The 27,257-nt window shown below is 43.9% G+C and overlaps 2 protein-coding genes across 2 annotated transcripts in view; both read right to left on the bottom strand.

The window, feature by feature from the left end:
* The window catches only part of LOC146348532 (complement decay-accelerating factor-like), a 79,146-nt gene extending 63,146 nt beyond the window's left edge, over positions 1-16,000 (bottom strand). The window contains exons 1-4 of the mRNA XM_084851673.1: positions 14,028-16,000; positions 9,877-10,065; positions 2,299-2,487; positions 367-466 (exon numbers count right to left, since the gene is read on the bottom strand). Coding sequence (XP_084707799.1) covers positions 367-466; positions 2,299-2,487; positions 9,877-10,065; positions 14,028-14,100 — 551 coding nt within the window. The 5' untranslated portion in view covers positions 14,101-16,000. The remainder of the gene's footprint in view (positions 1-366; positions 467-2,298; positions 2,488-9,876; positions 10,066-14,027) is intronic.
* A 2,535-nt stretch (positions 16,001-18,535) lies between these two features.
* The window catches only part of LOC146348531 (complement receptor type 1-like), a 56,471-nt gene continuing 47,749 nt past the window's right edge, over positions 18,536-27,257 (bottom strand). Inside the window, exons 19-23 of the mRNA XM_084851672.1 lie at positions 26,747-26,944; positions 24,874-25,056; positions 24,673-24,756; positions 23,776-23,802; positions 18,536-21,804 (exon numbers count right to left, since the gene is read on the bottom strand). Coding sequence (XP_084707798.1) covers positions 21,761-21,804; positions 23,776-23,802; positions 24,673-24,756; positions 24,874-25,056; positions 26,747-26,944 — 536 coding nt within the window. The 3' untranslated portion in view covers positions 18,536-21,760. The remainder of the gene's footprint in view (positions 21,805-23,775; positions 23,803-24,672; positions 24,757-24,873; positions 25,057-26,746; positions 26,945-27,257) is intronic.

The following is a 27,257-nucleotide window of genomic DNA, read 5'->3' as shown; positions in this document are numbered from 1 at the left end:
TAGGCCCCTGAAAATGCTAGAGAGAGAGTGAAGAGACCCTGCTGAATTGGGTGAGCTGTAGTGTGTGCATAAGGGAGGGGACATTCCCCAAAATGGGGCAAAGGGAACTTCTGTAAGCTGAGCTCTTCCTCTTGGAGAAGAGGACCCAAACCAAGGTATTTCTGTTGGATTTTCTTGTTCTCTCATTGTTGACAACCTTTTGACTAAATTTTGGATTTTAAAAAAATGTCAGGTAGACCATGGATTTGTTCTATTCTCAATCTCATTAATTTCAATGGGTCTGCTCTAAGTATGACTAAATCTGGATCCAGCCCATAAGCTTTCTCTCATAATTCAGTTTGCCAATAGAGCCAACTCAACACACACCCATCTTTGCAGGTGAAATTTACTTTTGCCAAATACAGGAAATTAGTTAGAAGAACCGCTTCGCCATTTTCTGGTTTTCCTGGATCACCACATGATTTTCCTAGCAGAGAACAACATTGAGAATTATATGGATACAGCATTAACAAACAAACAATTTAATTCATTCAGTATCCTGGCTCAGGTTCAAAGGGCCACAAGGAAGTTCATGATCTGCCTCCCTTCTCAGGAACCAGTACCCCAGCCCAGTACCTCTGGTGGGTTGGTGTGTTGTCTATCGCACCAGCGTGGTTTACAGAGAGCACCTACAGAGCCGCTCAGCAAGAGCGTCAAAAAACTCTGCCAACCCTCTGCTCCGCTCGAGCGATCTCTGTTCCCAAGATCTGCCTAGCAACAGATTGTGCTGCTGCTGCCACTCCAACCCTTTTGCTGCGGGACTCCCCCCCCCCCCCCAATGCTTCAGTGATGCACTCTAAAAATGTGCAAAGTTGCTTTTGCTTGTGCGATTCCCAAACAGTTTTACATGTGGTAAAATCCTCACTTTTCCATGGAAAAGCAAAGTCACACAGTTATCCATCAGCGCATAAGGGGAACCTGTGTATGAAACTGCATCCCATTCCTGCAAACTTTCAAGGAGTTAGAACCCCCACTTTTTGCTGCAATGTTCCTATAGGTCCCTCTTGGGATCTAATCTATACTCCCCCATTGTGGGCTCATCACAGCGGGAGAAACACCCAATTCTCCAGGACTTCAGCCTAATCATATCCCACAGGGACTCTGGGAGCGCAGACAGAGCTGGATTCCATAAGGATGGATACCCAGGAGGACAGTGGCAGTGAAATCTTGCCAACCCTCTTCGCAGAGGAGCTTTTCACCCAACACTGGCATACATCACAGGAGTTGGAATCCCACTGAGCCATCCACCACAAGTCCAGCACTGGCCCCTTAAGATGTGCTCTTCTCCCACCCATGAGTCATCCTCCCCTAGTCCTGGCCCCTCCAGAGGCCTGGCGACCTGTCTCCGCCGTCCACCAACCTGCAGCACATCTTCACAAAGCAAAGTCAAGTAATTATCCAGTAGTCAGTGTTGTGGCTCTCCATGAGGAGACCCCGCATATGAAATTTTGCCCCATTTCTGCAAAGCTTCAAGGAGTTGGAGGCCTACCACCCCTTTTTGTTGCACATGGGCGGAGGTAAGGCAAAGGCTTGGAAACATGGTGGGAGGAGTGGGTAGAAGTGGGAAGGAAGGCCTTGAGACTCGAGGTGACATGGGTTGGGTAGGGTGGTGGGGTTGCAGGGAAGCAGTTAAGGATTGACACCAGCTTGAGAACAGCGGTGAGCCAGCAGAGACAGGAGACAGAACAAGACGTCCCTAGTACAAAGCGAGCCAGTCAGAGACATGCAGGTAACAAAGCGACAGTGTGAGGGACAGCAGGATATGGTTTCCATCACAAAGTAAGCTGGGATACCTGCCCGTTCGGGTGGGAGGACTACAGAGGAAGCAGGGGTGAGGGCGGGGAGAATAAACTATGCTGCATAGCTTATTTGTCCAGTCTTGTGACAGGGCACAGTGGGCTATTTGCAAAATAACGTACTGTGCATAGCTTATAAGCCACCATGGGTTAACGTGACATCTGAACAGACTCAGTGACACTAATCACCTTCAGCATGCTCAGCTCTTTGACAAATTCTGGCCTATATTTTTGTTTGTGCAGATATTCTTAAAAGGTTGTTGTTGTTTTGGCAGTTAATGTATTCTTAATTCCTGAATATTTGGTACAATAGTTTAGGATCAGTGAAATAGTCTCTACACAATTTATTAAAACAATGTAGTTATGGACATTCATAGTAGCATATCCTTGTGAAAATATTACAGGCCAAATGAGCAGTTGCTCTGTGTGGTCTTGAAGCTAACAGCAACAATAAAATACTGACCTTGACAAAAATTTGGGACTGCTGTCCAGGTGTAATTCTCAAGACAAGTTACAGCAGGATTAATTCCAGGGATGCTGTCATAACCTGGGCGGCAGATATATGTCAGTATCGACTTCGCTGCATAGTAGATCTTCATTTTTCCTGGCTGTATTCTAGCAAATCTGGACCTCGGTGGATTAACGCAGCTGCCTGTCAACAAAAGCAGACAGAATAACTCTCCTAGGAAGAACTATAAAAGAAAGGCTATACTTTTGATTTTCTCACCTTTTTAAAGATGATAGGCTGTGATGCATAATGCTATATGTGCTATGTCAATCATAATAAATAAATAAATCCACTCCAACCTTGCAAAGTAGTCATAAGAAACTGCTTAGCCTGAGATCAGGACATTAGTTCCAAACAGTGGCCGATCTGGTGATGGTAAAAATTCATGTACACCCAAATGCTCAGAACACCTCTGCATTCCTCCTATACCACTCTTCCCATGTCTCCTTGTGACTGATTGTCTATTCTTTCCACAAGATTTATTCACAACATAAGCACTACCTTGAAAAAGACATCCTGGCCAATCATAAAGACTGGAAAAATATAATGTATCTTGAATGGGTAAATACTAACATATTCATAGGAAAGGCTTATGTTGGATTATACCCAGCACAGAGGCCAGTTTCCTTGCCAAGCTACTGCTCCTCCCTGTTCACAGAGACCACTGGAGCCAACTACCCTGCAAGGAAAAGTGGCAGGACCATCTGGACTGCAAGTGGTGGTATCATCTGGGCTCCCTGAACCTCAGTGCAGTGGCAGTGGCAGGAGTGACAAGAAGCTATCATTCTCCAGGTTGGTGTGAGGAAGGCATCCCCTAGGTTAGGGAACAGGTTAGGTCCCCTGTCGCCCAGGAAAAGCAGGGACCCACGTGACTAAGTTTTAAACACTATCAGTCCGAAGCTCCTCCTAGGCAGTTTGTTGCGGCTTTTCACCCAGGACAAAGCTAATTCTCATCTCTCCCGATCTCAAGCCTTTACTTATCTCTATTTCTAAAATTTCTTAAACTCAGGATGGGTTTGAAACCAGGCACCCTGTACAGACAAATGACAACCCTGTCATCGGTCCTTTCCAAGCGGGTAGGCAGCCACTAAGTTCACAATCTCATATCAAAAGATTCCTCCATGGAGCAGCACTCAAGAGCCCCCCCCACAGTCCATAGTTTTCCTTCCTGGAGCCTACAAGTTGTACTTTCTGCATTGACTAAACCTTCCTTTGAGCCAAGTAGATCTATCCCACTACAAATTCTGTTACAAAAAGTTCTTTTCCTTGTTGCCATCATGTCTGCTCACAGAATCTCAGAGTTATCCGCTATCTCAATCAGAAAAGGCCTTATCACCTTCCACAGGGATTCCGTCGTCCTTTGAACAGACCTGAACTTTATCCCTAAGGTAAACACACTGTTCTATAGGTCACAGGAGCTTACTCTGCCCTCTTTCTGCCCTTACCCTTCTCATCCACAGGAGAAGGCCTGGCACAAGCTGGATGTCCACAGAGCTGTTAAAGTCTACCTAAGAAGGACAGAGTCCTTTCGAAAATCTGACTCACTGTTTTTTCCTTTCACCCTATTGCTATGGGGAAGAAGGTTACCAGATGTACATTAGCTAGGTGGTTAAAAGCATGTATTGTTTTGGCTATGAGGGTTTACGCCTCCCCAGGCCATTAGGAGTCACAGTTCACTCCACTAGGGCAGCAGCCACATCAGCCACCTTAAGTACTAATGCTCCCCTGGCAGAAATCTACAAGGTGGCCACCTGGACAAATCCTAATTCCTTCATAAGGCATTACAAAATATGCAGACACCTCAGCAGACGCAGGAGAGTCCTCCAGCAGGTAGTAGCAATACAATAGACTCGGACTTATATTTTTCCCACCCAAGTAAGGGTTTTAGCTTTAGCATGTCCCATTGTGGGATAGCTTCCTCACACCAACCTGGAGAACGGAACACTGGTACTTACCAAGATGGTTCCTTCTGGGTTGGTGTGCAGAAGGCATCCCAACAACACCCTGCAACACCACTGAGTCTACTTGCATAGGTAATCAGGCCACTTGTCTCTGGTCAGACCTTCTCCTAAGGATCCTCAAAGTTTGTTTTGTCAGATTGATTTCTAGGTAATGACTAACAAACTGTCTGTTCCTCTGTGGTGCTCCCTTACTTATGATACAAAGACATGTTTTCTTCCTCAATGTCTGAGCTTTAGCCATGGATGGAACTGGCTAGGAAGAGCTTCAGACTGACAGAGTGTTTAAAACTCAGTCATGTGGGTCCCTGCTTTTCCTGAGTGATACAGGGAGCTAACCCACTGTGGGATGCCTTGTGCATACCAACCGAGAAGGAACCTGCTAAGTGAGTACCAATGTTCTGGTTTCCAACTATGCCCTAGAAGCTCCCCCTTCCTCAGAGAGCCCTGAAGCAGCATCCTGCCACAACCCCAACTATCTTCTGTGAGTGTGCTTACATGTGTGTGCGACACCCCCCAATGCCCACTGCCAACACCCAACAACATCTAGCTGCATTATGCCATTTTGAAGAAGGTCAGGTCACCAGCTAATTCTTTAAAGCCTGTTTCTGAACTGTGAGCAGCCCATTTCCATCAAAGCCAGTCATTATAAGAAAAGTATAACTTTAAGAATTGGTGCCTGGATTTTCTTGTTTTCATTTCCCCTCCCCATCCCATTTCCTCCTGTGTTATGTCTTGTAAGCATGAGAGCAGGGACTCCCCTCAACACAAGGAAGTCAGGGGCTTAAAGGGTGGGGCCAGAGTGTGCGAAGATGTTAAGGGCATGGCCAGCACGTGCATCTCCATGCCTCTTACACATGTTGCTGTACTATATTCAGGCATAAAGCCTGAGTAGGCCTATTTTCTCTTTTTCATCCAGTTGAGGTAAAGTGGTGATTGTGCTTAACCAGTGCCTGGGTGTAGTAATGGACTGTATAGGGGGACTGATAAACTGAAGTTCAATCTAGACAAGACAGATTGAGTCTGTTTCCCGCCTCCCAGCTGAGCAGAGCAGAGCAGAGCAAGCTGCTCCAGCTGGTCCAGGGACTACAGAAGCAGGCAAGCTCCCAGAGAGCGAGCGAACAGAGCGAGCGAACAGGGGGAGCAAACAGGAGTTGGCCAGGGGAGCTAGCCAGGGGAGGTCAAGGGGGAGGCCCCTAACATTTTTTTTAATTTTTTTTTACTAACTTTTTTTCATTTATTTGTCTTGTAACACACACTTCCACACCAGTGGGACTCTGCTTTTAACCTCTACTGAGTAGAGGAGCAGGCACAGGCTAGTCTAGAACAATCACAAAGCTAGACACAAAAAGGGAAAAGAGGCTATGGAAGGACAAGACTCTCCAGTGGTGGTGACCTGCAAGGTGTGTGCAATGTTTGTTTTCTTGCCTGAGAACAACATGGCCTACACCTGCAACAAGTGCAAGTTGATCACGCTGCTGGAGGAAAAAGTAAGTGGACTGGAGCGGCGACTGTCAACCCTCCGGGGAATAAGAGAACACGAAGAGTTCTTGGACAGAATGGGGGAACTACAGCAGCAAAGGGCAGACCAGAAGCTTGAAGAGCAACAGCAAGATGAGGCAGTGGGAAATGCTGAGGTGAAGAAAAATGGAGTAGAGGATACTCCTTGGAAAACGGTGACAGTTAGGAGAAGAAGAACTAGACGCCACTCTGCACCAGTGGAAGCGGTGGAGCTGTGGAACCGATTCCAGGTACTTGCAGATGAGACTGGAGGACAGCCTGCAGACGAAGAATCACAGGGGAACCTGCATGAGAGTGAGCAAGAGGCTAAAGGTCAGTCAAACAGAGGCGATGAAACCCAGGCCTACAAGAAGAAGAAGAGAAGAGTGGTAGTAGTGGGAGACTCCTTGCTGCGTGGGATCGAGACCCAAGTATGTCGCGAAGACCCGTGGACTCGCCAGGTATGTTGTCTCCCGGGAGGACAGATTAGAGACGTGACTGAAAGGTTGCCTGCACTCATAAAGCCCACTGACAGGTATCCCTTTCTTCTCATCCATGTGGGAACAAATGATACCGCCAAGCGGAGCTACGAAGAGATCACGTCAGACTTTGAAGCTTTGGGAAGGAAACTCAAGAACTTTGGGGCCCAGATAGTTTTCTCATCCATCCTTCCAGTAGTTAGAAGAGGGATAGAAAGGGAACGAAAAATACTCCGGGTGAATGACTGGCTACGAAGGTGGTGCCGACGAGAGAGATTTGGATTCTGGGACCACGGGCTATACTTCCTGGAAGATGGGCTGTTGGCTAGGGATGGGTTGCACCTCACAAAGGCTGGGAAGAATGTGTTTGGCCACAGCATGAAGAACTTCATCAGGAGGGCTTTAAACTGAATCCTACGGGGAAGGGAGATGTAATGTTGGGGGTAACAATGGACGTAGGCGCATGCACTGCAATGGAGAGAACAGCGCTGATAGCGCCCAATAATAGTCTTCAGACACATGTAGGAAGAAAGCCAGACTATGAAGCACATGGTCTTCGATGTCTATATACTAATGCCCAGAGTATGGGAAACAAACAGAACGAACTTGAACTCTTAATACAGGAGGGAAATTATGACTTGATAGGTATAACTGAGACTTGGTGGGATGACTCTCATGACTGGAATACAGCAGTTGAAGGATATAACTTGTTCAAAAAGAACAGGAGGAACAGAAAGGGAGGCGGGGTTGCACTGTATGTGAAAAATACATATCTCTGCACAGAAATACAGGAGGAGGAGCTTGGTAGCCCCATCGAGAGCATCTGGGTTGAAATAAATGGAGCAAAGAATAAAAGGAACCTGGTGGTCGGAGTCTACTACCGGCCACCCAATCAAGGAGAAGACAAGGATGAAACTTTTGAAAAGCAAATAGCCAATGTTTTAAGGAAGCATGATGTAGTAGTAATGGGGGACTTCAATTTCCCCGATATTTGTTGGGAGACAAATTCTGCAAAACATGGCCCCTCCAGGAAATTCCTGACTTGTGTGGCGGATAACTTCCTCCTACAGAAAGTAGAGGAAGGAACTAGAGGATCGGCTATCCTTGACTTGATCCTAACCAACAGAGATGACTTAGTGGATAAAGTAGCAGTTACAGGAACTCTGGGGGAAAGCGACCATGTTGTACTTGAGTTCTTGGTTCTAAGGGAAGCAAAAGCCGAGTGTACTCAAACGCGTACCCTGGATTTTAGGAAAGCTGATTTTAATAAACTCAGAACAATGATCAGTAAGGTCCCATGGCAAGCAATGCTAGCGAGAAAAGGAGTCCAAGATGGGTGGGAACTTTTAAAAAAGGAAATTCTCAAGGCACAATCACAAACAATTCCAACAAGAAGAAAAGGTGGAAGACAACAGAAGAAGCCAATGTGGCTTCACAAAAAGCTTAGGGATGACCTGAAAACAAAGAAGGACACATATAGGAAGTGGAAAGAAGGCCAAGTAACAAAGGAAGAGTACAGGCAGGTAGCACAGAATTGCAGGGATGGCGTCAGGAAGGCTAAAGCGGAGAACGAGGTGAGGTTAGCGAGGGATGCTAAAAACAACAAAAAGGCTTTCTTCAGCTACGTGCATAGTAAAAGGCAGAGGAAAGAAATGGTTGTTCAGCTATTAAATAAGGATGGCAAAATGATAACAGAGGACAAAGAAAAGGCAGAGGTGCTCAATTCCTACTTTGGCTCAGTCTTCTCCCAAAAGAGGGTCTATGACCCCCCTGGCAAAGGCGAAGTACAGGCTGAAGGGGCAGGATTGCAGCTTGAGATCGACAGGCATATGGTCAAGGAACACCTCATTACTTTGAATGAGTTCAAATCTCCAGGGCCAGATGAACTGCATCCTAGAGTCATAAAGGAACTGGCAGAAGAGCTCTCAGAACTGCTGTCTATTCTCTTTGAGAAATCATGGAGGACCGGGGAAGTGCCAGATGACTGGAGGAGGGCTAACGTTGTCCCTATCTTCAAAAAGGGTAAAAAGGAGGAACCTGGGAACTACAGACCAGTCAGTCTGACATCAATCCCTGGGAAAATTCTGGAGCAGATCATAAAGCAATCCATCTGGAAGCACCTTGACAACAATGCAGTGATTACTCGAAGCCAACATGGATTTGTCAAAAACAAGTCCTGCCAGACAAATCTGATCTCATTTTTTGATCAAGTCACCTCCCTTGTAGACCGTGGGAATGCTGTAGACATCATATACCTCGACTTCAGCAAAGCTTTCGACAAAGTGCCCCATGATATCCTGATGAGCAAACTAGCTCGAAGTGGGCTAGATGAAACAACGATCATGTGGATCCACAGTTGGCTACAGAATCGGACCCAAAGAGTGCTTATCAATGGGACCTTCTCAAGCTGGGGAGAGGTAACGAGTGGGGTACCGCAGGGCTCAGTCCTGGGCCCAGTGCTCTTCAATATTTTTATTAATGACTTGGAGGAGGAGGTGCAGGGAATGCTGATCAAGTTTGCAGATGACACAAAATTGGGAGGGATAGCTAATACTTTGGAAGACAGAAACAAAATTCAAAGTGATCTGGATAGACTGGAGTGCTGGGCAGAAAACAACAGAATGGCATTTAATAGGGACAAATGCCAAGTTCTGCACCTAGGAAAAAGAAACCAAATGCACAGTTACAAGATGGGGGATACGTGGCTCAACCACACTACGAGCGAGAAGGATCTTGGAATTGTCGTCGATCACAAGCTGAATATGAGCCAACAATGTGATGTGGCTGCAAAAAAGGCAAATGCTATTTTGGGCTGCATTCATAGAAGCATCGCTTCCAAATCCCGGGAAGTACTAGTTCCCCTCTACTCAGCACTGGTTAGGCCTCATCTGGAGTACTGTGTCCAGTTCTGGGCACCACACTTTAAGAAGGATGCAGACAAGCTGGAGAGGGTTCAAAGGAGGGCAACAAAGATGATCAGGGGACTGGAAACAAAGCCCTATGAAGAGAGACTGAAAGAACTGGGCATGTTTAGCCTTGAGAAGAGAAGACTGAGGGGAGATATGATAGCGCTCTTCAAGTACTTGAAAGGTTGTCACAGAGAAGAAGGCCAGGATCTCTTCTTGATCATCCCAGAGTGCAGGACACGGAATAATGGGCTCAAGTTACAGGAAGCCAGATTCCGACTGAACATCAGGAAAAACTTCCTGAGTGTCAGAGCAATACGGCAATGGAACCAATTACCTGGGGAGGTGGTGGGCTCTCCCACACTGGAGGCCTTCAAGACGAGGCTGGACAGCCATTTGTCAGGGATGCTCTGACTTAGATTCCTGCATTGAGCAGGGGGTTGGACTCGATGGCCTTGTAGGCCCCTTCCAACCCTACTATTCTATGATTCTATGATTCTATGATAGTTGACCATTTCCTAATAAATTGATTTTCACAGATTTGATTTTCACAGGTCTGGATATATTTTTAAAATACATTTTTTTAAATAACCCTCTTACCGGTCCATTTGGAATATTACAACCGGTAAGCTATTCAATATAATACAAGACTAATGGCCAAAAAACTGTACAGCAAAAAATAAAACTTACGCTCACAAAACTCTCCTATGTCTGACCATTGTGAATCTGGAAGGCATGTTACAACATCTAGTTTTCCATGGACATTATAAAAACCATCCAGACATTTGTAGTTTACTGTTTGGCCAGGAGAAAAGCTTTTGTCATCAACTTTCCTAGAAGGGATGGCATTGTTCACTTTTGGTGGAGCTCCGCAATCACCTGTGTTGAACAGATAATATTGATTTTAATCAATGCATAGCTTGTTTGGTTTTCCATTATTATTTGTATGGATTTACACTGAACCTCAACAGCAAAACACATTATAACCCTGGTCAGTATCAGTCAAATTCATACAGAATGCTATATTTAGTTTTAGTTGGATATTACAATGATGGTTAATCATTTCTAAAACACTTTAAGCACACAAACCTCTCAACAACCAGCATCTCATCGAAACTCACAACTCCGAGGCAGTCCCCATTTTAGTAAAGGGAATATGGGCTGAAAGAGAATCACTCACCCCTAAGCCATCAGCCTCTGATCCTGCCCATCTCAGCCAGAAATAGCTGCAGCAGGGAGAAAAAGCCAGCTTGACAGAGTTGTCCCTATCATTTGGCAGAGTGAAGTGGCCACCTCAAGTGGCAGATGCTGGAGGATGAGGTGGCACCAGTTTTTCCCCAGCTGTTTCCATCCTCCGGAGGTGGTGCTCTGCTTGCTTGCTTGCTTGCTGCTACATTGGGCCGTCTATCTGTCTCACCTAGTTGCCTTCTCCCAATATGTGACAGACAGTGGTGTTTGGAAAGGCCCCCAATCATGAGAGAAGACAAAGAAGCAACTAGGCCAGGCCACACAATCCAGCAGGCCTCATGCTTGTGCATGTGTTGTTCTGCTTATGTAGCACATACATGCTAACACTGCTGTCGGATTGTAGTATATGTCTGAGTGGAGCGCAAACAGCAGAGTGCTCTTGTCGAACCTGTGGGTTTCCCCAAAGCAGCTACTTGGCCAGTGTGGGAACAGAATGCTAGACTAGACAGGCGTTTGTTCAGATCCAGCAGGACTCTTCTTAGGTTCTTAAGCAGCAGCAAGATGTTGGGAGAACACAGATGTGTGTGCCACTGTGATGAACCTCTATATTTGGATGCAGCTCAACAGCACCCCCTAGCACATCTTATGTTCCCTCATCATCCACTGTGGGGCTCACCAATAGGCAATATCTTACCTTTTGTTCCCCAACATACACATCTTTTTCACACTAATGCATCTCATTGGAAGTAACTGGACAGTTCTCTTATCATGTATGTGCAGAGTGTTTGTGCCGGTTGAAACAGCATCTAAATCATTTTCTCATTGGCTGAAAAGACCACTGAGGTCACTGACTTCTAAGCAGGAGTGGAATTCACTTCAGGGTTGGTTTCTTGCATGTTAGGTTAATTTTACCTCTTTCCTGCCTGGGGCTTTTTGCATATATATACAGTTTTGATTGATTTGGTAATGCTACATCCAACCTTGCTTACCTGACCTAAAGCTGCTGAGCAATCTCCTTTGTTAAGGCCAAAGTTCCCTGTGTTGGCTCAAGTCAAATTTCTCTTAAAGGCACCATGCCTGCAGCTGCCAATACCATGGAGTTTGTAGAGCTTACTCTTCCATGAGCAGCCTGTTAACAGATCTTTTTCACAACGATGCACTGCACTGGAAGGAACTGCACAGTTCTTTTATACTGTGCAGAGTTGTTTTGCAGGTAGACCTAGCCTGTAAATAATTTTCTGAATAGCTCTAAAGACCACTGATGTGAGAATGGGAGCTTATCACTCCACTGAACAAAACAAAACAACCCACTCCATCTCCACTAAGCAAATGGCTTTTTGTTTAAACTGAAAAATCCAAGGTTCTACTCTAGCAGATAGCTGGCTAAGTTAGGTTAACTTTAGTTATTTTTATTAGGAATTGTCTCCGTGTGATTATCTTCACTTGTTCTTCAATTTTTCTCTTTCCTCTCCCAAATAAACTTCCTTTCTATATCTGGACATTTGGCTGCATTATTTTAAAAGGAAGTTTTTCAGTAAAATCTTCCCCATGTGCAGAACTGCATGGTTGTTAAGGACAACTGTCCTCATTTGTTCTTAGGACAGTTCACAACATTTTGTTAACTTCTGTGTCTTTGGGACTTTGGTAAATAAATCCAAAGCACCTTCTTTTTATTTTTTCCTAGAGGTGGGATGAAGGGGGTGTCCTTGGAAGAAGGTCTTAGAACTCCCCAAACTGGACAGACTAGGGTTGTCAGGATGTTCAACCAGACTGGTGGTAACCTATCATAATTTTGGGAGGGATAATTATAAGGAAGAGGACCACCAGTAAGGAAAGTCATCCCCCCCCCACACACACACCATATCTGTAACAGCCACGCAACCTGCTCTGTGCCCCTTAAGCTAGCCTCAGACACAACAGAAGATCCTGTAGAAGTAAGAATCAATGGCCAGGCCAGTCAGCTTTGACTGCCTTTGACTGGCCCAGCTTCTTGCCACATCAACCTCTGATGAGGCAAGCGTGAGAAACCACCAACATGCATAGTATTCAGCTTTTGACACAATGCCACTTAATCCACAGTTAGGGCAGTGGCAAATTACACTAAAAATAGCCAGGGGAAAGAAGAGAAATCTTTAGAGAAAAGTCATGTTTCTTTATAATAATTAATTCTGCTCTAGGAGCTGAGCACTGGAGACACCGGGATTATACCAGCTGATATGACCATAGAATTATCACCCAAGCATCATGGTATTCACCACAAACTTTGACTGTTGTCAGCTCTAGAGGCCGTTGCCAAGGTTACTCATATTGGCCCAATATGCATCTAATCAGAATGCAGCTGCAATGCCACCTCTTCCCCATTCCACACGCTCACCCTCCTCTCTGTCCAAGCATCACACATCTTGGCCCATCTTTCTGTTATGTTTCATTTATTGCAAAACACAGACAGCACCTCCCTAGAACCACCACAGCAGCAAATTAAGCACACCAGAACTTTATTCTAGGAATGTAGGAAGGAGCATTTTTTAAGGAAGTATTCTTTATTATTACTTCAGTATCTTAATATTCAGTATTATGCTTTACTTCAGTATCTTAATCTGATAAACACAAATTCAAATTTCATCCCAGCAACAAAGCTCATTGGGCAAGCAATACCCCACCTAACATAAGGGAAATGACTCTGGAAACAAACGGATCTGTATGCGATTTGAGGCAAGGCTCATCAGGGCTTCATTTAGGTATGTGAAAAGTAGAGAAGAGCTCTGCAGATGAGCAGAATGCCTTTTCCAAGTGTTGATGGTTTGGATACTGTGATTTCTAGAACCAGTGTCTTGGTAAAACCAGAATTACATTATCTTTGAAGATTACAATCCAGCAAACGGCAGGCATGCTTAACTCCCAATGAAGTCAGTGGCACCTCTCCTACTCATGACTTTCAGTGTAAGCCTGTGCATGGCTGCTGCTAAGAAGTAAGTCTCCCTGAGTTCAAGGGAGGTTACTTTCAGGTAAAGGTGGCTTTGGATTGCACACGGAAAGCAGCCGTCCCTCACCCCACCCCCAAGGCCACTGTCATTCATATTAGGGACTGGACTCACTATACTAGTCAGCGTATGAAAGTCATTGCCGACTCGTAGAGGGACGCCGCTTTCGCTGGCGTTTTCATCGCAGACCATAGCGAGGTGGTTTGCCGTTGCCTTCCCCAGTCGTGAGTACCTTTCCCCCAGCAAGCTGGGCACCCATTTCACCGACCTCGGGAGGACGGAAGGCTGAGTCGACCTGAGCCGGCTACCTGGGACCCAGCTTCCGCTGGGATCAAACTCAGGTCGTGGGGAGAGTTTCGGTTGCAATACTGCCGCCTACCACTCTGCGCCACACATTCCGTTCCGGGTAAAAATGTTCTCTTAGGCCGCAAGCCTCTGCCTGCGTAGACAGAAAAAAGTCCTACAGCGGGCTGGCTGGAGGATGCTGGGAGCGGCAGGGCTTTTTTCTGCCTACACGTGCAGAGGACCTTGCCCTCAAGGGAGGGAGCGAGCCCCTCCCATCGGGTGGGGAAGGAGCAGTGTTTGGGAGGGAGATCGGGGCTCCGGTGGGCCGAGGGGCAGGCGATCTTTCCCGCGGGGCGCCGCAGCATCCATCTCGCTCTGTTTGCTCACCTCGAGTTCTGGAGAGCAGGGAAAAAAGCACGAAGAGCCTCGGATCAAGGCCGGACAACGGGAACCCAGCCATGCCGCCCGCGCGCCGCGCGCGCCCTCCGGACACGCCCCAAGCCAGCAAGGCTTGCCGGAGGGCTGCGCGAGCCTCGCACGGGGGGCGCGGGGCGCAGGCCCGGAGGCGGGCGTCCCGGCCGGGGAAGCTCCGGACCGAACTTGGGGCGAGCCCTCGGGGAAACTCGGGGAGCTGTAACCGGAAAGCGGGATCTCCGGGCCGGGCGATGTCCGCCGCTCTCCTTGGCTCAGAGAAGCGCGAAAGTTGCACTTGCGCTCAGTGGTGGGTTTCCGCTTTCCTCCCCGTTACTACGCTGCTTTTCCTGCAGACTGTCGATAGCTTCTGTGGTTCGTTGCTAGGCTTCCAAATGTTGCCGTGTAAAGCACTCCCCCCAAATGCTACTCTTTTTTTTTTTCTGGAACCCGAAAGTCCGTGCATTCTAGTCAGACTCAGAATTCTAGTTACGCCACAAAGACGGATTTTAGAGGGTGATCACAGCTTATGTGAATGAGTGCTTACACTGAAAGTCGTCTTTAAAGATGATGTATTCTGGTTTTAGCGTCATTGGTTCTAAAAATCAGAGTATTCAAACCATCAGCACTTGCAAAAGGCATTCTGAGAATCTCCGGAGGTCTTTTCTACTATTTCACCATCACTATCCAGGAAAAGGTAGTCATGCGTAACTCGCACTGAAATCAATGAGAATTTCTTAAAGTTTTTTTTTCTTTAAATACTTCTGTAAACCTTGGCATTCGCCGAAGTCTGCTAATACCTCCGTCTTGTGCACAGAAAGCCTGAACATTGGAAATAGCGGGAATGATGATTTATTTCCATGAGGGTTCAACAGCCTGAGTGCAAGTACACAGATGGCAGGCTGGGGATTCACAGCATCAGGGAAAATCACACAGATACACACCCCTCAATGATTTTTGAAAGGAAAAAAACCAAAACTGAGTTGGTACCTGATTCTTGCCACGGCAAGGGGAGACCAACCTGGCCCCATCCATTTGCCAGTGAAGGCGTAGTTGCTACTATGCTTTCTTTCCTCTTCCCTCCTCTTCCCTTTTTCCTTTTGCATTGTGTCTGTAGATGGTGGGCAGAGGCTGTATTATCTTTTAATATCTATCTAATCTCCTTAGAAAATGTTAGGCACTTTATAAGTGTTAGATTATCTCTGTGGTAGTATGTATATGTTCCTGTGCTTGGTCTTTGGGGGAGAAGCTGTGGTTTGAAGAGAATTGTTTCCACATCCACCTTCCAGTGGTCTCTAACCTGATAAAGCCTTTTGGTTTTGCAAAGCTGTTTGAAATGCTTTACTGGGGGTTAATGTGTAACAATAGTGAAAGGCTTCTTTTTAAAAATCTATTTCAATTTTATTTTTATAAATGAAATAAACAATACCAACAACATAATCAGAATCTTCAGTTTCCAACAATACAGTATTCTGAGGGGAAAAAAGGGAGGATAGCAAAAGAAGAAGGGGGGGGGGAGAAAAAAAGGGGATTATATCTAAAAGCAAACCAAATATCCAAATATAAATCCAATTGCAGATGATACCTATACAGCACTTTTCCAAACATTGCAGGTATCATTAAATCTTCAATACGCTGCTCCACAAACAATGAACCTTCTCTTTCAGTGTCATAACCTCAGTCTTATAGCAAAGGAACAGAGCAAACAATCCATTTCCATTGGCTATATATTACCATTCAATTAATACATATTAATAAACATTAAAGGTTTAGCCAGCAAGGAAGAGTAATAATCATAATCCCATAATGACTTTAATAAAAATAATAAAAAGAATTTTAAGGAAAAGATAAACAACAAAAGCAAACCATTTGTATATTTTAAGTAATATATCTAACAATATATATGTGTACACACACATATACACACAAACAGGCATTTTATTACAATATAACACAAAAAAGGAGAAAGAAAACAGAAATATGCAAACATTTACTCTGGAATACTGCCTAGACATCTTATCAACTATAACCCAAGCAACACTTCAAAAGAATAGTATAGATGGCTAAATTCCAACTCAGGAGGTTGAGAGAGTTGGTTCCCTTGTTTTAATTTTAATATAACTGAGGAATGACTCTGCAGCATCAGGATTTAAAAACCTTTTCATCTGGCCTTCAAAAAGAATGCAAAATATAGCTGGATATTTAATATGATATTGCAGGTTAATTTGCTTTGCCAATCTCGCCTTGGTAAATTGCCTTCTTCTGTCAGCGAATTCTTTAGTATAATCAGGAAAGAGCATAATATTGTCATTTGCCGGTCCCCACTGAAACTCACGTCGTTCTCTTGCCAGACGCATAAGATAATTTTTTGTAGAGACTTGTGAAAATTGAACAATAACAGTCCCAGAAGTCCCTTTAGTGCCACGTATTGAACCAGGAACATGATATGCATGTTCAATATCAAGTAGAAAATCAGATAGTAAAACCAATAGGTCATGCAAAAGTTTATCCATAAATTCAGCCAAACATATATCAGTAGCCACGTCTTTAATACCAAGGATACGAAGATTCGCTCTATGTGTGAAGGTGTCCAGTTGAGAAATTCGAGCAGACAAAATATTATGAGACACTCCCATGGCAGTTTCATGAGCATTAACCCGATCTTCGAGGGCATTAACCTTCGATTCCATCTTCTGAAAAGAGATATTAAGTCCACAGCCCCTTGAAGGGAAACGATTGAGTCCTGAATTGTTTCAAGCGTCTTTGACTGCACTGATAGTTGAGAAGACATAGTTCTTATCGAAGCAGGCAACGCCTCTTCATCTCCGGCATTTCTAAAAACCTTTGCCAGGGGAGCAATTGCGGGGGATAGATGGCATTCCGACATCTTTCTTTTTTTTCTTTGGTACTGTCATCCTCCACTTTCAAAAGCACAACAAGCAAGTGTGATTGCAGAAACAGAAAAACAAATACTTAAGCAGATTTAATTGCAAATCCTCAGATATTGCTGGTAGTTTAATAGAAATACTATTTGGAGCCATCTGTCCTTATGTCTCCTAATTGCTTAGGAGTTTCAAACAGCGTTCTGTAGATGATACTCTGGCGCCTAACCTTAGATTCCAGCCCCTCTGTTTCTCTGCAGCAGCAGCTGTTCTTCCAAGATTTCATCTGGATGGTACTGTAAGCTTCCCCTTTTAATTCCAAGGGAAGATAAAAAAGTTTCTCAACCTTTTCATAGCTGTTTGAGATAAGCAACCTGCGGAGCTCCGCAAGTCACTGCCAGGACAACATGGCTCCGACTGGATGTTCTTCAATAGTGAAGGACTTCTGTGGGACTGTTCATGTGGGCTGTACCAAATCCATAAGCACCATGGCTCTGTAGCAAAATTGAAATAGGTCACCTTCTGGCTGTTTGGGGCTATGATCCAAATGTCCCTCTCTTGCCATGGTATGGACTGGTGGTGGTGGTGGTGGTGAGACAATGAAATGGCAAGGGGCAGAGGTGAAAACAGGTTCAGTCAGCAGGTACACCTCATACCTTGCATATTTCTACGGAATAAATCAGTGTTTAGGATTACTTCCTGAATTATAGAGCTATGTGGATAATACAGCAGAGGCTGCAAACAGCAGGGCGGGTGAGGAAACAGGATGATGTTCTCATGCAGTGACTCAGCTTGCTTATATTACATAGTAATGGGCAAAAGGTCTTGCAAACAATTATCAGAATTTTGCTAGGGACAGGCACACCCTGTCAGTGACCCACCCCTGTACTTGAAAGGATTGTGCAGGAGGACAGTTCATGTTTGACAGAATTACTGTATATTGTGTTGCAGTTCTATACTTTTACTCTAATTAAACAGTGAGTGTGTGTGTGTGTGTGTGTGAGAGAGAGAGAGAGAGAATCTACGCATTGTCCTTTCTGCACATCTCCCTCTAAACAATTCCAAATCACAAAATAGAACTGAGAAGGAGAAATATTCAGTGGGACTCTAGAGTAAATACATTTCGTATCAAGCTGTAAATCACACTTCAGTCCCACTGAAATTGGTGAGACAGTTCCATTGTGACCAATTTAAATCCTCTTTACTTCCATGGGACGTATCACTAACGTTAATGAGATTGGAACTACAAGGTCTAGAATTTAAGCCCCTCTCCTGCCCTCCTAACAAAGATATAAGAATCTACACCTGAGGAAATTATTGACAACTTCACATTTATATAGCATTGTTTTGTCTCCTTTTTGAAGCAGTCATGGTTTCTTCTGTCGCTGCCCTTCCCTTTTGCTTCTCTCCTGTGCCCCCTTTTCTCCCCCCACTTCTCTTCCTCCTTTTATACTCAGCCCTTTGACTTATTTCTTAATATATCTGGCTGCTTGTTCTAGTAGCTCCTGCTCTTTTCTCTCTTCTCCTCTGTTAGATGGCCTGAGGTAGGCAAGAGCGGCATTTAATGGGACTTACTCCCAGATAAATACAGTGTGGCCCAAAAGTAGGTATACAGTATAGTTTATTTGCATTTTATTACATTGTTTATTACATTTACATTTGTTTAACACTGTTTAATCTCATATGTACTCAAAATGTATTCCATCAACGTTGCAACATTCCTCGAACCTGTCCAGAACACTGTGACACACAGTACGACACAAATTCCAGTCCGCATCAATGTCCATAAATGCTTCTGAGATGAACTCTTTTAATTCATCCACTGTCCGGGGATTCCTCTCAAAAACCTTATTCTTTACTATGCCCCCCCCCCCAAGAAGTCCACTGGTGTTAAGTCAGGTGAACGTGGCAGCCATTCAATGCTGCCATATCGTCCGATCCAATGCTGTGGGAAGGTGTTGTCAAGATAGTCCCTTACTGCAAAAGCATAATGAGGAGGTGCCCCATCTTGTTGGAAGAGCAGTTCAGCAACCCTGGTTCTGAGTTGTGGCACTACCATGTCGCGTAACATGTTTAGGTAACTGTAACTATCCACAGCTGAATCGAAGAAAACTGGTCCTACAACACCTTCGCTGGACAGTGCACCCCACACTGTGACGCCTGACTGGTTCAGTTGAGATGTGATAGTCAAATGAGGATTTACATCTGCCCAATACACACAGTTATGCCTGTTCACGTGGCCTGACAACTTGAAAGAAGCCTCATCTGGCCAGATGATCTTATCAAGAAGGTTTGGCTCATTAGAGATTTGGTTTACGCATCATCTCACAGAATTGCAACTGACGGTCTGGGTCGTCCTCCAGAAGACCATGTAACAGTCTTGGATGGTACAGCTTCAATTTCAATTTATGCATTAAATATTGCAAGGACGTTCTAGGTATGGATAGCTGCTTAGACGTATGTCATGTGGACTTTTTCGGACTGTTCACAAATGTCAGAGCGACTCTCATCTCATTTTCCTCTGTCAACATGCTAAACAACTGTATACCTACTTTTGGGCCACCTGGTATGTATAGGATTGAAGCCTTAGGACTCAATCCTATGCATGTTTAGACCAAAAAAAGTCCTACAGTTCCCAGCATGCCTCAGTCAGCCATTCTGGCTGGGGCATGCTGGGAGTTATAGGGCTTTTTTTTCTGTCTAAACATGCATAGGATTGCAACCTTAGATTATTAGGGAAGCAGGGTTTCTTTTTAGGCCAGTTGGCTTTCAGCCAATCAATTAACCAGTTTCAAGAAATATCTCAGTATCTGAATGCAGGTAATATTCTGAGGTCAGTCAATTGATTTTCTTCATTAGAAATATAGATTGTTTCTTGTCTGGACATATTCTCAAAACAGATAGCTTAGAGAGGCACAGTGCACTAGACCTGTAAAACCTTGTCCAAGCATTAAGATCAGCACTGGAGCCCTACTCTCCAATGAGATGTTCGATAAGTTGATTTATCATGGCCATACAAGCTCCACCCTAGGCCCAAACTTGCCCAGAGTCTTGTGACAGCAGCGGAGTGTTCATTCTGATTAGTGAGAAACTGTTTGCTTATCAACTCCGTTGCCGTACATAGCTGTTCCTCACAAGAGGGTAGTTTAGAAGAAAGGAACTAGGCCAGATGGCAAACCGAAAGAAATGCCAGTCTAAAATGCTACCTTTGCTGAACTCTGAAACAGACACGAAGAAATGTTATCTATAAACTAGCCAGTGAGTGAGAGAGAGATTTGGGTGTTAGAACTTTGTATATGCATTATGGGGTGGGGGGACATAGAACTCAGTTTGGTGTTCGATTTGGTTTTGTTAATCATATTTGGGACCCTCATCAGGGTGAAAAAGCAGTAAAAAATGCTTTTCTTATTTTTATTTTTTATTGTGCACCATGACAACCATCATCAAATATGGGTTACATATACAAATACAACATCACATTCAAATGTTAACAGGACAACTACATAGCAAACTAATACATACCTATTTTATAGGATAAATAAATAAATAAACAAACAAACATAAAATGGATGGAACCCTGCCTGCTCCTTTTGTCACCTCATCCCTCTTCGCTGGGCAGTATCAAAACCCGGCTATCTGCAGCAGTGGCACAGTAGAGGTGAGACTAGCAGTTACCTCTGCATGAAGTTGCCAGGGAGGAAGGCAGGTGGGCCCTTCCACCGGAGTCCCTAGTCTGAGACTTGCTGTGCTGCTAGCCAATTTGGATGGAATGTATCCGTTCCTGAATTGCTTGGGTAGTTTGGTTACTGTTTGTTGAACACTGAGAAATGGTAACAGGAATAAAATTTTAAGGATCTCTCTGATTTGTGACAGTTACAAGCATAGCCATATTTATTTGTATACCACATTTTCCAAAAGTACATAGTGCTCAAAGTGGTTCACTGAACAGACAATTTAAATACAACAACCATAATTATTACTCATTACAATAAACTATTAAGATGTTAGCAAGATTCTTATGACCATTACTTTATGGGCCAAATTAACCATTTAATGTAAATGATCAGGACATAACTTTGGATTGGCCAATATAGTGATTGGCCACATAGTGAGGTTATTCTATAGCTTGGATTGGCCACATAGTGTAGTTATTCTGTAGCTTAACAGGATGGTAAGACAATTAATACTGCATCCTCTTTTATGATAACTGTGTACTATTAATTTTAACATTGATTCTTAAGGCTAGTTTTAACACTGGTTTATTCATTTTGAAGCTTTGTATTTTGCTATTAGTAGAGAGAGGGAAGACAGTATAAATGTTTACTTGGGGATGGACAAATTTGTCAGTTTGGTCTCTCTCACTTTCCCATTTTTTCCATCTTGGTTCTCTTGAAGTTTGAGAATTTCTCCAGCCTTTAATTTGGTTCACCTAAAACTTTGAGAATTTTTAAGAAGTTCACATGAAATTTCATAAACGTTTTTGCTTCGTTCTCCTAATACACGCATTCTTGTATGCATTTTTACCTAATATATGCATGTTCAGCAAGTACGTTTTCCTAATATAATGCATTTCTAAACATTCTTTTCCCCAACATATGCATTTTTGAACACATTTTTTGATTACAGAACTCCATTGCAAAATTTGGAGAAGTGTACATCTGAAAGGATAGCTGAGTTTTGGTTCACAGAATGGTTCAAAAGTTTGAAATTAAATGCAAACTGAATGAATTTCTTTTCCATCCCTATCTTTACTGCAGAAGTTCAGTACAATCAGATCAGGGTATGAACCAACACATTTTTCTTCCAATGGTAGATCTTTAACCAAGACTACACAATGAGAACCAGAAGAGCCAGGATGAGGGTCAGTTTTCCTGTGAAAAAAGTCACAGATTTTAAATTTGTATCTATACATTTCACAGAAATTAATTTCAACAATTACTTCCTTTTGTTTGGTTTTTCCTGACAAGAAGAAGAAAAGCAGAGCACACGTATATCCCATTCCATAACACATTACTGACTTTTTGAAATAACTGTTAGCAATGTTCACGTTGAAGAAATGGCCAATGCTGTTGCTTGTTGGACAGGAAAACCCAGTTGTGGAAACTATAGAACCAGAAAGAATCTATTGACCATTGGCAACTGCAGGATATTAGAAGTAATGCAGACAAAATTGATGAGAATTATAAAAGCAGAACAGAAACAGGTTTGAAGGACATATAGCTTAATTATAGAAAAAATGTCCTTCCAATAGATTCCTCTCAGAATAGAGGAAGGCTGTTAAGGCTACTAGTCCTGATGGCTATATGCTACCTCCAGTATTACAGACAGTATGCCTATGTACACCAGTTGCTGGGGAACGTGGGCGGGAGGGTGCTGTTGCACTCACGTCCTGCTTGTGGGTTTTCCATGGGCAGCTGGCTGGCCACTGTGTGAACAGAATGCTGGACTAGATGGCCTGATCCAGCATGACTTTTCTTATTTTTTGATGACTCTGCTCTGGAATCAAAATCCCACAGAAGCTCCTGTGTCCAAATGCTCAATTTGTGCAGGTGAAAGTGCTGGAGCTTCCACAACTCAAGGGTATTGCATCTTTTTTTGGAAAGGGACAAAGTTAATTCCGTCCCATTCCCAGCAGAAAGGTGTCACATATCTATGGCCAGTGCCGCTCCAGTTTTTTGAGGACTCTTGGTAAATGGGCCTCATCCCTCAGTGTACCTTCTCACTGTCATTGTCACTAGCAGCTGCTATTGCTCCTTTCTCTCATCTTTGCATTTGCATGCAGCAGTGTCTTTATGCTAGCAGAAAGTACTTCCATTTGTGCAAGGCAAGGCACTGGATTTTTGCCAGCCCGTCCTACCCAGCGCAGCCCTCCTAATACCAAAAGCTGATCCTGGGGGTGGGGGACCCCTTGGAAGTGCATGGATATGGTGTGCAGGGCTTCAGTGGCGGGGGGGGGGGGAGGGAGATCAGTAAAAATCAGGTGCCCCATCTTGTTCAAGTTGAAGTGCATTCCACAAGCACAAAGCCACCGTTGGATAAAGCCCATTGTTTAGACAATATTATTTGGGGTGACTTCTATCTGTGTCTTCAAAACACATGTCAGTTATTATTTTGGCCACCTAATGCAAAGAGAAAAGTCACTGGAAAAGACCCTGATGCTGGGAAAGATTGAAGGCAAAAGGAGAAGGGGACGAGATGGCTAGATAGCATCACTGATGCAATGAATATGGACTTGAGCACACTCCAGGAGAGAGCGCAGGACAGGAAGGCCTGGCGTGCTATGGTCCATGGGGTCACAAAGAGTCGGACACGACTGAAAGACTGAACAACAACAACAAATAATCCAGTGGATAGAGGGTCGGGATATGGAATGCCTAAGTTATGGGGGGTGCTCAGCTATGAGCTTGGGCACATCAATAATTTCACCCAACATCCCTCACAGGGTTGCTGTGAGGCTAAAAGGCCATGTCGAAGGAAGGACTGTATACAAATGTAGCCAATGAACACATGCCACTAATATTTAAGGGCATTTGGGTGGGATGGCGGGTGGGGGGGGTGTTGTAAAACGTTTCATACTATCAAAATACCTGTTTCTACCTTTTCTGTCAGGATTAGAAGTGTTAATCTATTTTGAAAGGAAATAATACTTACAGCAAAGGGTAAAAAACATATTAAAAACCTGTACTTATTTTCTTTGAAGTTTCACATGCAAACATCTATGCCAAAAAGAATAAGAAAAACTCCTGTAATCTATTAGGCAGTACAATTATTGTATGTTCATAGGTGAGCAGTTTAGCGCCCTAGATTTGAGACTGAGAAGACATCACTGTATAACTACTTACCGATAACAACTGTTGTGGTGCTAGATTCTAAAATGGAAGAGGGGAAAAGAGAAGAGAGGAGCTGAAATTTTAAGTGTGTGTGTACACGCTTGTGTATGTACATGCAGACTGAAAAAATCTATGTTATACAATTACAAAATGTTGAAATAACTGAAAATAATCTGTTCTAATCCACAATGAAAGACTAAAACTAGATTTTAAATGCGCACATTGGTAAATCATGGGGTTATAGCAAGGTAATCTTGACACAAAATTGAGAGACTCTGCAGGGAGTCAAATGATTAGATTATGTCAGTTCAGTTCTGGTTCAAGCACCACCTAAGTTGTTCATGTTCTAGTTTGATTTTTGATTCCAGTTCAGTACAACACCCTGCTATGGAAATGATTTGCATCCAGATTGCTTATTGGGTGGCGGCCGCCCCAGGAAGGTCTACCAATAACCACACAGAGGCAGTGTTGGGTTATAAATTGGCCACAACTTTATTGGTTACAGCCTAGAGCTTGACATGGTATGGGGCTGGATCTGATCATCAACCAGCCCACCTGCTGATCAATTTAGGCTTCGTGAATTGGATCCTCCCCGCTTTGGAGCTGGCCAGCAGGGAGGATCCAGCTGGTGAGGATTCCTCCAGGAGGCGGAGGTAAGTCTTCCGATCCTCCATGAACTCTGGAGGCTGGCTTCGTTTGAATCCAGCTTCACTGGGGTCTGTGGAGGATTTCTCCCCGCTCCCTATGTGCTAGAAGTGCTGCCAACGGGCAGCCCTATCTGGGAGAAACTGTTGAAAATGTATCCACCCCTGGAGAAATTTGGTGAAATTGTCTCCCAAATTTCTCTGCCCACAAGTAAGGTTGAGAATTTCAAGAGGCCATTTGCACACAGCTCTAGTTATAACTCACCTGAAGTCTCATTTTTCTTATTTCCTTCTGGATGAACTGTGGTGGGGGTGGTGAATATACCTGGATGAATGGTGGTAACAATACCTTGGGGAAAAGAAATATGATTGATTTAAGTGTTTAACTCTAAAATGCCAGAATGTTCAGCATTAGAGTTCAACACAACTGTGCTGAAAGACATTTAAGTATAGTTAGGATACTTACGCTTGACACATGTTGGAAGAGCAGGATGCCACAAGCTGTCAGCCCCACATTTAATAAAGTTGCTCGCATTCAGAGTATAGCCAGGATCACATTCAATCAATATTGTATTGTCATATGTGTATGAAGGTTGAGGTATAGTTCTCGGTCTTCCATTTTCAATTTTTGGTCTCTTACACTGGACCACTGGAAAGAGAAGAGTGGCATTTAATAAGAAAATATTTGCACCAAATATGTAGGTGAAGAGTGAAACTTAAAAACCAGCAAGAGCTACCCAGGAAATATAATTGGCCATTCCTGCTTTTTGTTCGCAGCGATGCACAGACCAGGATCGCTAGACACTGATTCCACTTCTTGTGGCTTCAGATAACTAATTGTTGCAAAAGATAATAAGTGCAACAATTGTATGCATCGGATACAGCTCTCTGACAGCATAGGAGGTTCCTCCATGGCAATGGTGCCCCTCCTCCACCAGCCAGAGCACTTCTGCCTAATTCTGACCTACTCCAGCAAGCTAGAACTGAGCGTTAGGATTGCTCTGTAAGTCATCTCATCAAATCACACTTGACAGTTTTCTACTCACCAAATATTGACATTAAAACAGATTTGCAACTCATATATACAAGTCATTACCACTGAGGCTGGTTTTAAGCATGTAATATTAAGCCAGTATAGCATAAATTTAGGTTATTTTGTATTTTCATTATTCTTTCAACCCAGTGTAGGACTTGCTTTAGTACTGCTACTGCACATGGATCTCTCACAATGGGGCAAGCCCCCCCCCCCCGTTTATCTATGCAGGATGACAATTCTTAATATTTTTCGTTGTCGTGTTGTACGAAACAAAACATCTCACAGTTCTCTGTTGTGCTGAGTACACTGAGCGCAAAAGCCCCAATACAGCTAAAGGTAGTAATGACCACATTCAAATGAAACAAATGTAACAAATTACTCACAACCAAATTTTAGTTTCTTTCAATGGGACTTAGCATTGACTGACTTCAGCTGGATGAGGGCCAAAAGCCCCACCTAAAATGTCTCAGTCCAGAGAAGCAGCGCATTTAGGAGACAGTGACCCCTAGCACTGCTATTCGACTACCCCAGGGATGGGGAACCCCTGGCCTGCCAGTCCCCCTCTTCACCACACCCCGCCCCCTCTTCCCGCAGGGAACAACTCGTATCTCTGTTCAGGTGCAAAACAGCTTTTCCCTGCAGGGGAGAAGGAGTGGGGCCGGGGAGGAAGTTGCTGAGTGATTCAGTCTTGCTTGCCTCTGAGGCTTGTCCAGCTTCTTTCTGAGGCTTGGGCTCCTTACTCAGTTGACATTCAAAGCCTTGCCCTCCTTAGTTGTGAGTATACATGTTATTTGCTGTTTACTTGCATGTTTACCATGTTACTCATGCTTATTTTTTAGTAGACTTGCAAGAGGCTTAGTACTTGGTACTTGGGATGCTGTTTGAAAGTGCTGCTGAGCAATTCAGTTCTGCTTACCTGTGAGTGAACATGCAGAGGCTTATCCTCCTTACTTGTGAGTAGCCATTCAAAGACTTGGTATTTGGGTTGTTGCTGAATTATTCAGTCCTGCTTATTCCCAAGTAGACATGCAGAATCCTTGTCCTGCTTCTGACTAGGTTAAAATGGGTAGTAACCATGTTTTGCCCATCCACTATACTTTTGGTCACACCCACAGATGGAATGTGGCCCCCAAGATTGAAATTTGGCCTTCAGTCTGAAAAAAGTTCCTGTCCCCTATACTGTTGCTACTGAATCACTGGAAATTCCATTGAATCCATGGATAACTTTATTTTCCATTAGATGTGCACAACGAAAGCAATGTAACATATTAAAGGTAAGATACTGAGCATAAACTTCCATCACCTTTACATTCAGGTGCAGGTCCACTCCACTTTCCATCCACACCATTTTCTGCAATTGTACATGCAATACTTGCATTTCCAATGAGGGAGATACCAGCATCACACTTGTATGTTACTGCAGAGCCATATACATATTCATCTCCATCATGGGCAGAATAGCTTCCATTGCTAATTTTAGGTGGGGGAAAACAAGGGATTACTGGGGAAGAGAATGAAGATCAAAAGTTCAGTTTGACTACAGTTGCAAATAATTCATCATGGAAAAGATGCTCACCTATATGACTAATCACGTGACCATTTCAGTCAAGTAAATACACATCTTTGGATACCTCCCGATACCTCCTTGAGGCAGAAGTAGAGAATTCATTTCTTAATCCCAGAGACATTATTAATACCAATAAAGGCAGTCACTAGGCAGTTGCTAAAACAAACTGATCCTGTCCTTTTCCTGGTGTGCTTCTGCTACAGAGCTCACATTCCCTTGCTATCTCTTTCAAGTAAAAGAAAGAATA

Source organism: Heloderma suspectum, chromosome 4 (genome assembly GCF_057233095.1).
Source record: "Heloderma suspectum isolate Gila_16-S chromosome 4, 16-S_ref, whole genome shotgun sequence".
Taxonomy (NCBI): Eukaryota; Metazoa; Chordata; class Lepidosauria; order Squamata; family Helodermatidae; genus Heloderma; species Heloderma suspectum.
This window is presented reverse-complemented; position numbering and strand designations above follow the sequence as displayed.